The sequence below is a fragment of the Gracilinanus agilis genome, chromosome 3, assembly GCF_016433145.1.
Source record: "Gracilinanus agilis isolate LMUSP501 chromosome 3, AgileGrace, whole genome shotgun sequence".
NCBI lineage: Eukaryota > Metazoa > Chordata > Mammalia > Didelphimorphia > Didelphidae > Gracilinanus > Gracilinanus agilis.
The window spans coordinates 654,959,847-654,973,306 of NC_058132.1; the positions used below are offsets into that span (position 1 = coordinate 654,959,847).

The following is a 13,460-nucleotide window of genomic DNA, read 5'->3' on the forward strand; positions in this document are numbered from 1 at the left end:
CCCATGCCAGCGTCAAGCCATCCTCGGCTGCCTTTCTGCCTTGGCGGCCGGGCGCCGCCTCCCTGTCAGCCTCCTCTGGGCCTCTGCCTCGCTCCGCTGAAACGACAGCCTCGGGACACTCTCTGCCCTCGGCTGTTCTCCTCTCTGGCTTCTTGTCAGGAACTGCCTCCGCCAGGAAGGAGGAAAGGAGGGAGAGCGGGTAGGGGCAGGCGGCCGGCTGGGGCCAAAGGCCAGGTGGCTGGGGGGGCTCCGGGCGGAGACATCGCTGGCCCTGGAGAGATCAGCGCGCCTTGTGGGGGCCGCCGAGGGTTAGAGGCTTTTCTGCGAGGTTCGGTAGGACGGCAGAGACGGGGGAGCTCCGCCGAGGACACGGACAGCCTCTTCCATGAGAGTCTGAGACGGGAGGGAGGATGGGGAAGGGATCGCAGAGGGAGGCCCTGCAGACGCTCTCCACGGATGGGCCCGTGTGAAGCTCCGAGGGGAGGCAGGGAGGCTGCGCAGGGCTCAGGGCCCGCCCTTCTCTGCTCAGACACTTTCTGTTTCTGGCGCTTACGCAGGAGGTTCGTCCCAGACAGTTAGCGGTGCGGCCCCAGACAAGCCGTTGGCCTCGGCTCGGCCTCCGTTTCCCCTCTAACACGGGGGTACGAGGTGCCTCTGACCTCGCGGGCTGTTGCCTCGGTAAAGTGGTTGCAGACTGACTGCCCCGACAGAGCCACAACAGGGAAGCGGGGCGTCACCGTGCAGGTTCGGATCCTGTCGCCAGCGAGCCTCGCAGCTGGGAGGCCCCGTGGAGGGAGAGCCAGGCCTGGAGGCAGGAGGTCCTGGGTTCTAATCTGCCCTCAGACGCCTCCCAGCTGTACTAGTTAGAATAAGCTGCCAACAGCTTTATCACTTCAGGACACCAAAGTAGGGAGAGTAGAAAGAGGGAAAGGCGTGAAGAGCGAATCCAACGTCGTCTGTCAGTCGGCAGTTTTCAAATGACCCGTCAAACATGGCGTCCTTAACACAGGCCAGAGTCGCACGTCACGTCCCAAAGCGGCCCCGCGCCTGGGCAGAGCCCGCCGTGGTTCCTGGGGAGTGGAGGAGGGGACAGGAAGGGACGTGGGAAAAGGACCCGAAACGGCCCTGAACTTCCTGTGGAGACGGCGGGGCCTTGGAGGAGGCCTCGGCCTCGGGCCTCTCCTTTGGAGCCCGGCTCACCGGCCTTCCTCTCCGGCTTCTGGAGAGATGGTGCTCCGGAGAAGGCCTGAAGTCTTGTTAAGTCTGTCTTTTTAGTACCTTTTCCCGTTTTTCTTTTTCTACTCTTTGTACTAAAGCTGCTAAAAGTCACTTTTGACCCGAGTCAGAATAGCTTTAAATCGCGGCCGCAGTGTGACCGCCAAATTCTCGCCTTAGCATAAAAACCTACATTTCTATGTAGGAGAGAGGCCGAGGCTTGCTGAGCTCCCCGCTCTGGTGGCCGCCACAACGGATGGAGGCACCCCACGGACGAGGCTTCCTTCAGCTTCTCTGGGCCTGGGCCGGCCGCCCGGGCAGGGCCTGGGGGAGCCGCTTCCTCTCGGCCCAGAGTGGATCCTGAGACGAAGGGAGGGCTGCCGGGGTCAGAGCTGGGCCCTGCGGGATGCCGGCCACGTCCCTTCCCCCCGCTTGCCTCGGTGTCCTCATCTGGAAAATGAGCCGCAGAAGGAAATGGCGAACCCCCCCCCCCCTTCAGGCACACACTGACTGACGCCCCTCGAGGGGCCCGGCGGGGTGTGGGCCGGCTCGGGCGTCCGGGGGCAGTGACGGCTGCGCGTTTGGGGCTCCCCGTTCACGGAGCAGCGCCCCAGGCCTTCCCGTACTAAAAGAGGCTTCTTCTCCCCCCGCCCTCTAGAGTTGTCTATGTGTTCGGGCCCCCCGTCAAGGAGCCCCCCACGGACGTCACTCCCACCTTCCTGACCACCGGAGTGCTGAGCACGCTGCGGCAGGCGGACTTCGAGGCCCACAGCATCCTCAGGGAGTCCGGTAAGGCTCCGTGCAGCCGGGGGCCGGGCGGGGAGGCGGGGAGGCGGGGAGGTGCCTGCCGGGGCCGCTCTTAGAGCGCCCGCAGGTTTGGCAACAAGAACCGGGAGGGACGGCTGGGCCGGGGCCGGGGGACGCCCTTCCCAAGTTCAGATCCTGCCTCAGACGCTTCCTCGCTGGGTGGCCCTGGGAGACGGGCTGGAGAAGGGAAGCTCGCAAGCCGCCCCGGCAGCTCCTCTCCCTGGGCCCCCCGGCCTGACTTGGGGGTGTCTGCTCCCCGGGATCGGGTGCGGAAGTGTCCTTTGGGAGGGCAGAGGCAGGAGACACCCCCCGGCTTGTCTTTCCATCCCCTCCGGGGAGATGAGGCTCCTTCCCTGCGAGGGGCGGCAGGGCCGGACCCAGGAACGTGGGCTCTCGGATGGGGGTGTCGGGCCCGAGGCCGGCCTGAGCCGCACCGTGCAGGCCGAGGGAGCTGCCCGGAGCACGAGGGCGCCGGCCTCCCCGCTTCCTCTCCTCTGGCAGTGCCGGGGCCGCTCCGTGCTTTGTTTGAGGAGGACGCAGGGGCTTCCGTTTGTCTGTTCCGAGCACGGGCTGGGGGCAAAGGCTCGGCTCTCCACCAGACCCTCGTGCCCGTTAGCCCGCCCGGCCCTGCCCACGTGGGCTCGGCCGAGTCACGGAAGCCTGGGCCGCCCGGCCGTGACCCGGGCCCTGCCGGCCATCCTTGTCTGAGCGGAGGCGCCGCGGCGGGCGCTGCCACCCGCTGCTCTTCCTGGCTCTCCCTGCTCGGGGAGGTCCGGCTTCACCGCGGCGGCCCCCCAGCTTCCTGCTCTGAGCGCTCTGGCCGCTGGACAGCGTGCTGGGCCACCTCCCCACCCGGCCAGCCGGCTCTCTGGTCCTGACCCTCCCCTGGCCTGGCCTGGCTGCTTCGGCCACTCTTTAGGCCGCCCAGCGTTATTCTGGACAGAACCGGATCCGGCGCGCTCGTGTGGGCTCCTCCAGGGCCGGGGCTCGCTCCAGCCATCGTCCTGGGGTTCCCACGGCCCCTCCTGATTTGGAACGGGCGCCGGGGGCCGGGCACTTGGCTAGGCAGCGTCCCAGGCCCTCCCGCCTCCAGGGCCGGCTCTCAGGCCCCCGAGCGGCTCCCTCACTGGAGTTGTTAACCCTCTCGGGGAGCGTCTTGGGCGAGGTGGGCTCGCGGGGCCTCCCGTCCAGCCTCCTGGGCGAGGCTGACGCGCCGCCTCCCTCTTCAGGGTACGCCGGGAAGATCAGCCAGATGCCCGTGATCCTGACCCCGCTGCACTTTGACCGGGACCCCCTCCAGAAGCAGCCATCCTGCCAGAGGTCGGTGGTCATCCGGACCTTCATCACGAGCGACTTCATGACGGGCATCGCGGCCACCCCCGGCAATGAGATTCCCGTGGAGGTCAGTCGGGCGGCCCCGGGGGTCCTGGGAGGGAGGAGGCAGCCCCCGGGAGAGGGCCGGGGTTGGGGGGCAGCCCCGGCAATGGCGCCGTCACGGCTCTGGCCTTCTGCCTCCCGCAGGCCGTGCTGAAGATGGTGGCCGAGATCAAGAAGATCCCCGGCATCTCGCGGGTCATGTACGACTTGACGTCGAAGCCCCCCGGCACGACGGAGTGGGAGTAGGAGCTCCCCCGGCCCGGCGCTGTGTGCCCGCCCTTCCGTGACCAGAGACATTCCCAGGCCGACACACAGCCCGGCCCCCTCCCGGCCGGGGCCTCTCCCGCAGCGGCGGCCTGAGGATCGGACGGGCGACCCGCCGGGCCCGCGGCCGTGCTCGGACACGCTCATCCAACTCTTGCCTTTGTGTTCACGCATTCGTTCTGTTCCGTGTCTTACTGTTGCCGTCCCTGAGCTGCCTCTTCCTCGGGGCCTGCTCGGGGCTCCTCTGGGCTCCGGACACGTCCGGGACTGACCGACGGTCGAGCCTTCGCCTTGCAGGGCGCTCGCCGGCTTCTCCCCTTCTCTGGGCACTCTTCTGTCCAGCCGGCACGGGCGGGGGAGGGCTGGGAGTGGCAGAAGGGAGGGCGCTTTGGGGGGGGTCCCTGATTCCTGGGGGAGCCCCCCGAGCAGCTCCGGCTTCTCCGCGTAAGAACTTGCCGCGGTCTCCGTTTCCGCTGTGCCGCTCGGGCGTCTCACACTTTTTAATGCTCACTTTTTCCCCCAAGAATAAAAGGAGAAAGTAGTTTGTCTCCAGCTCTCTTGTCTCCGAGTCCGGGGTGCAGGCAGCCAAGGGGAGAGGCGGGCGCCGGCGGCCGGGCCGGGGCTCCCTCTGCCCGCGGGGGGGGTACCAGGCCCAGGAGAGACGGGAAGCCTGAGGAGGGGCGCCAGGCCTTGGCGAGAGCCACGCTTGGGCCACGGATGGTCAGGACGGGGGACGGAGAACGTCGTGGGGGGGTTCTGGGGCCGAGGTCCGCCCGCTGCCCACAGACGCTCCGGCCGGGCGGTGGCCGTCCTGAAGGGGGCGGAAGATGCCACTCCCAAACGTGTGCACGTTTGTACAAACTCCCTAAAAGATAGAAAAGAGAAACGGGTCAGAACTTCCCGGATAACGTCAGGAGCGACCGCAGGGCTCTGCCAAGACGCAGAACGACAGCTTGGTGGGGTGCACGGCCCACGGGAGATGGGTAAGTCGCCTCGTCTTTGTCACCAGATGGGGGCCACGACCACAGGCAGTGCCGAGAGGAGGCCTGGAGAAGTGGAAGGTAGGAGACTCGGCCCTGAACCCCCCTCGGACCGCCAGGAGCCCCGCCAGCCGTCGGAGGCTCAGCTCTTGTCTCGGCCCTCCCCCTCCCCATGGCAGCCCTTTCCGGAACTCTTCCAGGGAGAGCCGCCACTAACAGAACCAAGAAGACCCTGAGAGGAATCCCGGCTGGATTCAGACCTGTGGCCCGGCCATCCCTTCCGTCATCACGGTGGCCCCCGTGTCCTTCCGCTGGACATGTAGAGAGAGGATGCCGGCCCTGGGAAAGGCCTAGATGGACCAACATTTCGAGATGGCGTGGGAGCCCGGGGGGAGCCCTCGCCGCTTCTCACGGCAGGATCTCTGTGGGAGTCCCGGCCTGGCTGGGGGCCCAAAGTTGAGAAGCCCGTTTTAGCCCTCCAGCTTGGTCCTAGTGTCGGTTTTAATTGGGTCGCATGAGAAGGAGAAGTCCTGGGCCCCCATGCTCAGCCCTTGGTGATACCAGTGACCCAGCGGACCCCCCTTCCTGGGCCCCCACTCCCTGCGCCCCGCTGGTCTGCCCTGTGCTGGGTGAGACCCGAATGTTGTAGTGTGTCTGGGGAGTCTGTTCCCTCCCGGCCCTCGGATCTGGGCTTCAGAAGCTCTGACCCAGACGCGCCCCGTTGTCGTGTGGCCTTTAGAGAACACACGTTAGGCCACGGCAAACCACACTTTCCGTGTACTACTAAAGAGGCAGATCATTTACATTCACTAAGACCATTGTGACACTTTCATAATAGAAAATGGGGAAAAATGTGACCAACTGCTTTTGAACAGATTTGTGATAAATAAATATTTTGCCAAATGGAATCGTGTAGTAGATAGTGTTGAATTGTGGAAATACTATGTATTTGTTGGTTGCGCGCTGTTCGTCTGTTCCGTGTTGTTCAGGCAATAATGTTGACATCACAATAACTGGCTAAAATAATGTGAAATGACTTTCCTTTCTCCTGCTGTCTTTTCTCCTCTTGGTTTCCTGGAAGCTACGCCAGAAGCGTTTCGACATGAGACTTTCATCCTCTTCCATAAGCTTTGGTGTCTGTGCTCAAGCGGGAGAAAGGAAGCAGAAACGGATGCTTTGCTCCCGTCCAGAAGCGAGGCCGAAAGCCCAGGAAGCACATCATCTGATGGATTAGCTTCATTTTATCCATTCTGTGCTTAGGTTATCTCATTGGATCCTTCAGTGCCCCCATGAGATAGCCAGTGCCGTTGGGCAGGTGAAGAAGAAGGTGGCACTCTTCAAGGTTGGGCGCCTTAATCGGCCACAGTCAGCCCACTTGGCGTGGTGCGACTAGGATTGCTCCTTGGCCTGCCCAGGAGGGTGCTGGCCTTTTCTCTAGAATGGGAATATTGGACACAAAGTCAGGATGGTTTCTGTCCCCCTCACCAGCGAAGGATGTCTGCTCTTCCTTTCCTTTTTTTTTTTTTAAACTCCATGTACAAGAAGCCTTCAGATACATATGCAAGCTCGCCCTGCCCTCTTGCCCATGCCTTTTTCTATTGGGCCACATTTGGTTTCACAGAAGCATCTCGAAGATGTCTTTATCTTCATGAATTCGATTTCAAGGTGGCTGTCTTCGTGGTTGGGTGGTGGTGACCCACCAGAAAGAAGGGTTTTGAGGGCGATTTACTCGCTGCCGTGGTCATTAGCAAAGTTGATAACGCTATCCGGAAAAGAGCATCATTCATCCCTGCGACCACACTCCTCTGGTAGGTTTCCTTGAGGCCAAAGGCCCGGTGCCTTCGACTACCTGAGAAGTGTGGGCGTTTGGGTAGAATTGTCCTTGGTGCAGCATTCCGGCTTCAGGAGAGCGCTTGTAGTGCTGAGCATGGCGCCTCCAGCACATATTTGTCCAGTCGACCAAAACTTAAAAAATAAAAAAATTCTCTCCAAATATCTTGGATTCCTTCCTGGTTATAACTTCTTTGCTCACCCTACCAGATTTCCCCCCTCTCAAAATTCAAGGCCAATTTTGCAAAAAGCCATATTTCTTATCTGTTGGGTCCCCTTTTATTGATGGCAGCTTACTAATAGATTCTTCATTCTGTTGATTATGTAGCAGGTTATAGGAGAAGCAACTTGGAACCACCGTTCCCTGCTTGCTTCATTTTACAGAAAGGATGACTCAGATGTTCCTATCTGCCATGTTCATTCTTCATCCATACAGGATTACTTTAGAAGTGGTATGGAGTAAGTACCTTTAGAAAGATGCCTTTGTGTGATGTCCTGGGATCCACGTGAGATCGAGTTAATGATCCTCAGCGCCGTTCCAGGAAGCCTCCCCTTTAAGGCACCCCTTCTGGGGCTCTCCATGTGTCCTTGCCTAATTATGGTATAAATAATAGTATTAGTTTTCATTAGAAAAATGTCAAATAGATGTTTAATTTAAAATGAATAAGAATAAGAACATGGCAGGCTAAATGCCTCTCTTGGGTTCTTTGAGAAACCCCTTTGGCTTGACTGTGTTTGGTTGTGTTTCATCTGAGCCCCAGAATGGAAGGCATTCTATGGTGCTGAGCTATTATTTTGAAATTTGGGACAAGCCCCACGTACCAGGAATTATTTAGATGCATGGCTACCAAAGGTGTACAGACAAGCCTCTTTGATGCCGGATGGTCCTTGTGAAAGACATGTGGAATTTTACCACGAGTAACCAGAAGTGATTAGATAAATGGAAGAATTAAATTAAAGGGGAGATCTGAGAAATTCACTTGAAAAAACTGCTGCTAACAATTAGCTTCTCTTAGCTCCATCTGACAATAAGGAATTAGGGAGAGGCTTAACGCTTCACCACAAAAGGAGGAAAATGTTATTTTAAACTGTCAAATTTCCACGTGTGCTTTTAAAGGCCAGTCTTTTAAAGCTCTTGATTCATTGGGTTAAGCCTTCTTTCCCCTCTCTTAAGGTATTACTCAGAAAGGAGCATAGGGGACCCTAGCATTGAGAGAATGGGTTTTCCCTGTTAGATGTTTCAATAACTCGTCCATATTTATAAATGCAGTCTTGGCCATGTGTAGGGTATGTGTGTATCCAACTTTGGTGTATCCATTCATTCACGTCTGATCTATCTGGCGGACGACCGTTGCCCGAGTTGTCCTGATTCCTGTAGAGGTTTGTCACAACCCCAAGCTTTCTAGGAAGATCTCTGCTAGAGAAGGCGTTACTTTCTTCTGCTGGGTTTAGAACCATCTCACGTACAGAATTGTGACTATTTAAAGATCCCCTTGTGTCAAGTAATGGGAAGTCAGCGTGTACTGTACGTTTGGGGAAATGCTGATGGCTTTTTTAAACCTAGCTTGCCTTGAATGTGTTTTATGGAGTTTACACAGTCTAGTTCTTTTTTTGTGCAGAGAGGAAGCCAATGCTTTTACCCATTAATTTTAAAAGGAATTTAGCTTAAAGTCTACTATATAAGAACATAGCTGCCTTGGACAGTATGTTCATTTCAAGTCTTCAGTCAAGTCATTTGTCAGCATTATTTAAAACAAATTTGTACTGGGCTTATTCTCATTTTAAAAAATCCTGCTTGTGAAACAATATAAAGTACTGTGAGCCTTAATTTTTATCCACAAATAAAAAAGAAATTAAATTATGTTAACAGAATGAATACTTGTGTGCTTTTGTTATTTGTATTATGCACTGGAGAACCACATATCAGAACCATTGTAGAAAAAAAATCAAAGTTTTTTTTAAAATTTAAATTTTTTTAAAAAGTCTGTTAGGGGGCAGCTGGGTAGCTCAGTGGAGTGAGAGTCAGGCCTAGAGACAGGAGGTCCTAGGTTGAAACCCGGCCTTAGCCACTTCCCAGCTGTGTGACCCTGGGCAAGTCACTTGACCCCCATTGCCCACCCTTACCAATCTTCCACCTATGAGACAATACACCGAAGTACAAGGGTTTAAAAAAAAAATCCTAAAAAAAAAAAAATCAAAAAAAAAAAAGTCTGTTAGCATTTATCAGCATTCACAAACTTGAGAATTATTTTAATACCCTACTTATGAATACCATTTGGTTCTATAGGCTGTTAATATTTAAAACTTTTAATAATTAGCATTTACATAGTGATTCAGGGTTAAGCAAAACACTTAACTACTTTTTCTTTAAACACCTGACTGGGGGTTCCTTTAAGTGCTATTATTATCATCCCCAATCTTAGAAATAAGAAGCCTGAGGTAAACTTGTTAAGTGACCTGCCCAGGCCTAGTGCTATGAGGAAAAATTAAAGAGTCTAGACATTTAGTGAAATTAGCACCCAGGCTGTTAGATAAGACCTAAAGCTTCCAATGATGGAATAGTGGCAAGGAAGGAAGTCTTTCCTGAGGACTCTGTTATGGAGGAACAGTGATGCTGTTAACTGTCTCTAGTGGAGAGCCCAGGAGAGGGGATCTTTTCTATCAAGGAGTCATCTGTCCTACCAGGAAATGCAGGTGTGAGCCTTGATCACAGCTCTGAAAGGTGGACTTCGAGACTGGATTAGCTCACTGCCTCCATTCTCCCTTTGGATTAATTTTCCTGAGGACCTGTGCTGGATCATTGCTAGAACAGAAGTGAACTCAAGTTGTGAGACATCCATTCACCTTCCAGCCTTTTAGGCCAATCCAGGCAGCCTGGGTTAGAATAGTGTAGATCCTGACCCAGATCCCAGTCCCTGAGTTTTGTTCTTAGATACCTAGGTTAGGGTGACCTCTCCCTACGTTATTTACCCTTTAAATTCATTATTAAATAGTGGTTCCTAACTTCCTGTTGTTTCTTTTCTGTAGTAAGTAGGTATTACTGGCTGATGTAGTCTGAGAGTCAGTTGGATCCCAACTGCCACTCACTCAAACTGTCACAGCCCATTTGTATTGTCTAAGGTAATTATCCCTCTTCACTCTTTATTCCTCCTTCATCCCTTTCCCCTCCTAGAAACAAACCCATGTGTGTTTATTTACCTGTTTCACTAGTAAGTGTCTAAGGCCATATTCAAAGTCCAGTCCTCTATCTCTAGTGCTGCAGGAGTGTACAACCATGGAAACCATCTTTATCATCTAAAGTCCTGTAATTCAAGCCTAGACTGGCACTTGATGTTCCAGAGGGACCTGGTTGTCCCATCTAGCCAGGGTCCTCTTCATTGGCTACCCACTCTTAGCCCCAAGACTTAAGTCCCCAGTTTCTCTCCCTATCCCTGTATCAATGTGTCATGGGCCACAATCTGCTTTCTCACTCCTGTCCTCGGTCCTCCCCTCCCACAGCCAATCTATCTCTACCTACCCTTCCTCTTTCCTCTGGAATCTTCATTCCAAAGTGAACAAACTCCACATGCATGTCTTCGGGAGACTTGGAAATGCTCTACTGGCACTGCCAGATTTTTTGAGGTTCCTCTGATGTCCACAACATAAAAATCTTCCCTATTCAAATAAAGGTGGTTGATCCTCTTTTCTTAGGAAGTTTGGTACCTCTCTCCTCCCTATCTTCTGCTCTTTTAAAGCTCCTTAGATAAAGAGAACTCCATATGACCCTCCAGCTCCCTAATCTCCCCAGTTCTCTCAGTTTCCTTTTTAAATCTAAAAATGGGCAGGGTAGAGTTAGTCCCATCTTTACATTCTAGGATCTATTCCTTCAGGTAGCCTTGGCTGCATACACATTTAGATACACCCAGGATCTTATTGTGTTCCTATTCCTAATTAATCTGATATTTCTCTTTCTGCCAGGTCCTACCATGTCCCTCAACTCCTGCATTCTCTTCCCCACAATCCTCTAGAAACTCCCTATTGTCCCCAGGATCAAATACAAAATGCTCTGTTTGATATTCAAAGCCTGGCATTCAATACCCCAGCCCCTTCCTACCTTTCCAGCTTTCCTTCTCACCATGTCCAGTAACACCGGCCTCCTGGCCATTCTGTAAGTAATACTGCTCAGCTCCGGCCATTTGCTCTGGCTTTTCACCCTGCTTGGAGAGTTCCCCATCCCTCTTTACTTTCTGGTTTCCTTAGTGTCCCAATTAAAAGCCTACATCTACATCCCAATCCCTCTAAATTCTAGTTTCTTCCCTTTTAGAACTTCCTCTTTATTCTGTATATAGCCTGCTTGTGCATATCATCCATTAGCTTTTTGTCTCCAGGAGATTGTGTTTTTGTATCCCCAGTGACTGGCACATAGTAGGCAATAAATTTTGGTTGACTTGGCATTTTCTCTGACCATAACTCCTAGTGGAATGGGGTCTGTCATAAGTAGCATTTGGTACTACAAACATTCCTCCAGGCCCACTGGAGCCCCGCGTCTCACCCATGTGTAAGAGACACTGCCGTTTCTGTTTTTGACCTGTTTTGCCAACATGTCCTCAGGCTTTAATGTTTCTGATTATTCAGAAACATCTAAATCACAAGAAGCTGTTTGGCTGTTCATCTCTTCAGTTGGGGAAATCCTCTTCTCCCCTCTAATAGTCTTTATAAGTTCTTTCAATTATCCATCATCAGGCAGCTGAGTGGCTCCGTGGATTGAGTGCCAGGCTAGAGTCAGGAGGTCCTAGGTTCAAATCTGGCCTCAAACACTTCCCAGCAATGTGACTCTGGGCAAGTCACTTCACCCCATTGCCCAGTCCTTGCTGCTTTTCTGCCTTGGAACTGATATTTAGTATTGATTATAAGATGGAAGGTAAGGTTTTTTAAAAAAAAAATCAGTTACCCATCATCCTTAAAAGACTTTGGAAAATATTAGTTCTTCTTGTGAAGAGCAACTCTTTCTGAGCCAGGAAAATTCTGGCCAGATTGGTTCTATCTGAGCTACGTGGTCCATCGACACATTTGAATGATGTACTGTCTGATCGAAATGGAGCTTGCCCTAACGTGGCTCTGACTCATTATCTCTTGGGTACCACTCCAGCTGCAAAGCCCCTTCTGCTTTTTCTTCCCAAGCCAGACGTGGCATCAGAGAGAAGTCCTTCTGAAGAGCTTCCCTTTTCTCCATTTCTAGGGGTCCAGAAAGGAAACAGCTATCGATGGAGCTCTTGGCCAGTGCCAGCAGTTCTCTGACCAATCAGGGACTGCTCCGCTGAAGCCTTCTTCCAGCTGACCGCTTCTAAGCATTACAGCTCAGACACATGAGCTTCCCCTGCCCCTTGTCTAACCGTCTCCGTTTGCCTTCCGGCTGCTGTTGTCTTGAAAGATATCTCTTGCCCTTCTGTCATTGTGTTCAGCGGCTTTCTTGAGAGCTTCCTTCCTGACTCAAGGACTTAACTTCTACTTAAAAAGTCATGATTCCTCAACTGCCTCCTCTCAAATCAGGTCATGCTAAAGTCTCCAAATGTTTATGATTTCTCAGTTTTTGCTCTTCTCTCTTTCATCATAAAATATGTATGTGCAGGTTATCTGACATACTATCATGCTTTACACATCTGAAGTTCACAATGCATTCATTTCTCTTTTAGGTGCCTCGAAACTGACTTCTTCACATTCACATTTCTCTAGGTTTTACTGATTAAAAGATCTTTCTCTGCCTCTTTATAACATTAAGCCATTCATACACAAAATCACTCAACATTATTAACAAAGGCATCCATGTCCCCAAATCTAACTCCAGATAATTTTTTTCTCCCAAACTGCAAAATCCCATCTGAAAGCTGTATTTAATCATATGCATATTTTTAGCAGATTATATTAGAGCAAATATCCTTTTCTACTAGTATTAGGTAGCAGAATGTTCTTCTATAACAGCATAATATTTTATGCAAATCATTTAACACAAGTATAAACTATTACAGTGTGTGCAAAATATTACACACAATTCTTTTACACAAAACACTTTTTTTTTGCCCCTTTCATCATCGCCTACCTTATCAAATGGACCTTAAGAAAAATGCACATTATAATATCATTTCATCTCTCCCTCTGCCTCCTCCCTTCTAAATCTACTCATTGCCCTTATCATGACTTGAGTCCATCCACCCCTCAGAGCTATTTCAATACCTTCTTGCTCTTACTACACTTGCTCCTACTCCTAACCTTTTCCCAGTCTGGACCCTTTAACCAATTCAACTATACTCTGTGATGGGCTCTAGAATCCGTTGTCCTCATCCTGTCATCATTGAGCCTTTGCCAACCCCTGGCCTGGATTATTCCACCATCAACCTGCTCCTCTGGTACTCATGTCCTGCTGAATGGAGCTGGAGAGAGTGCTAGCTGGTTACATGATCCATTCATGCTACTCAATTTCAACTGGACCCTTCACCAAGGAAATAATTTGCTTCCTCACTGGTTGGTTCCCTATCCCAGTTTCTGGATGCTATAATAAATCTCCTCAAGCACACTGACCCTCGAAGTTGGAGACCTCATCGATTCTAGAGAACATTGGGGCATCTTCTGTGAGCTCCCTCTTCTCTCATTCTATTTTCTCAAAACCCCTTGGCATCCTCTCCCTTCCCTTAGTCTCTAATAATGAAGCCATGCTTCTCCTAGTCAAAATTAACCCCACCATATGTGCCTTTGATCCAAACTTCCCATCTCCCATCAGGTTTCACTTTTTCTCTCTTCCTTTAACCTCTTCTTATCATATAGGTTCCTTCCCTAAAGCATACAAGCACCCTTAAAAAACCTACATCAAACCCTACCAATACTATCAAGCTATCATTCTCCATCTTCTCCCTTTCTTAGTCAAATTTCTCCTTTTCTCAGTCAAATCCAACCTCTCTACACTCATTACTTCCATTCTCCTTTCTGTAATCTTTTGAAATTTTGCTTTTACCT

The 13,460-nt window shown here is 52.1% G+C and overlaps 1 protein-coding gene across 1 annotated transcript in view; it reads left to right on the forward strand.

The window, feature by feature from the left end:
• GMPS (guanine monophosphate synthase) overlaps positions 1-4,210 on the forward strand; it is a 110,790-nt gene extending 106,580 nt beyond the window's left edge. Inside the window, exons 18-20 of the mRNA XM_044669529.1 lie at positions 1,874-2,004; positions 3,252-3,424; positions 3,544-4,210. Coding sequence (XP_044525464.1) covers positions 1,874-2,004; positions 3,252-3,424; positions 3,544-3,645 — 406 coding nt within the window. The 3' untranslated portion in view covers positions 3,646-4,210. The remainder of the gene's footprint in view (positions 1-1,873; positions 2,005-3,251; positions 3,425-3,543) is intronic.
• The last annotated feature ends 9,250 nt before the right edge of the window (positions 4,211-13,460 follow it).